This window comes from Mytilus edulis, unplaced genomic scaffold (assembly GCF_963676685.1).
Source record: "Mytilus edulis unplaced genomic scaffold, xbMytEdul2.2 SCAFFOLD_1697, whole genome shotgun sequence".
Lineage (NCBI taxonomy): Eukaryota > Metazoa > Mollusca > Bivalvia > Mytilida > Mytilidae > Mytilus > Mytilus edulis.
This window is the reverse complement of record NW_027268213.1, coordinates 21,155-21,926: the sequence shown is the minus strand read 5'-3', so window position 1 is coordinate 21,926 and position 772 is coordinate 21,155. Positions and strand designations below refer to the sequence as shown.

The 772-nt window shown below is 44.6% G+C and overlaps 1 protein-coding gene across 1 annotated transcript; it reads right to left on the bottom strand.

The window, feature by feature from the left end:
• Positions 1–200: 200 nt before the first annotated feature.
• LOC139507033 (histone H1-delta-like) lies at positions 201–772 on the bottom strand (the record flags this gene model as incomplete). The annotated part of the gene is made up of 2 exons (XM_071295619.1): positions 560–772; positions 201–467 (listed from the first exon to the last, which is right to left on the bottom strand). Coding segments are annotated over exons 1-2 (480 nt in total), but the record flags the coding sequence as incomplete, so codon positions are not given.

Sequence of the window (772 nt, the reverse complement as noted above, 5' to 3'; positions counted from 1 at the left end):
ATAATGTGACCCCAAAAAATATTTCAGAGACCAGTGCAAAGTTCAGAGAAAAAGTAAAGAAAAGGGTAGGGCTCAGCTAGATTTAGTTTGATAACTAATGTACAACAATTGTAGATTCTTTTTGAATAAATTGGGTAGCCCTTAAAAGGGCTTTTGGTGGCTGAATAGCCTCTGCAGACTGAAGTCCTGGAACAGTTTACTTCTTCTTTGGTGTCTTCTTGGCTTTTGGTTTGGCTGCCTTCTTTTTTGCTGGTGACTTGGCTGCTGGCTTCTTTGGCTTGGCTGCTTTCTTTGCTGCTGGTTTTTTTGCCTTTGGTTTGGCAGCCTTTTTTTTCTCCAGCTGGTTTCTTTGCTGCTGGCTTCTTCTTCTTGGGTGTGCTCTTTGCCTTCTTCGGCTTGGCGGCCTTAGGTTTGGCTGCTTTCTTTGCCTTTGCTGGCTTCTTTTTAACTACTTTAGCCTCTCCAATCTGAAAGATCCGGATGCTCCAGTTCCCTTGGACTGCTTCAAACTGTTGTTCTTAACTCCGGCTCTGAGTGCAAGTTTTAAATGAGCATTTACTGACTTGGCATCTTTTCCGACGTTGAAGTTGGCCATGATGTACTTCAGAATTGCTTGCCTTGAAGAACCTCCACGTTCTTTCAAAGCGGCGATGGCTTTTCCAATCATCTCGCTGTATTTAGGATGTGCGGAAGGCTTCTTTGGCTTGGCTGCTGCCTTTTTCTTTGGTGATTTAGCTGGTGCTACTGCTGGTGCTGCTGTTGCGTCTGCCAT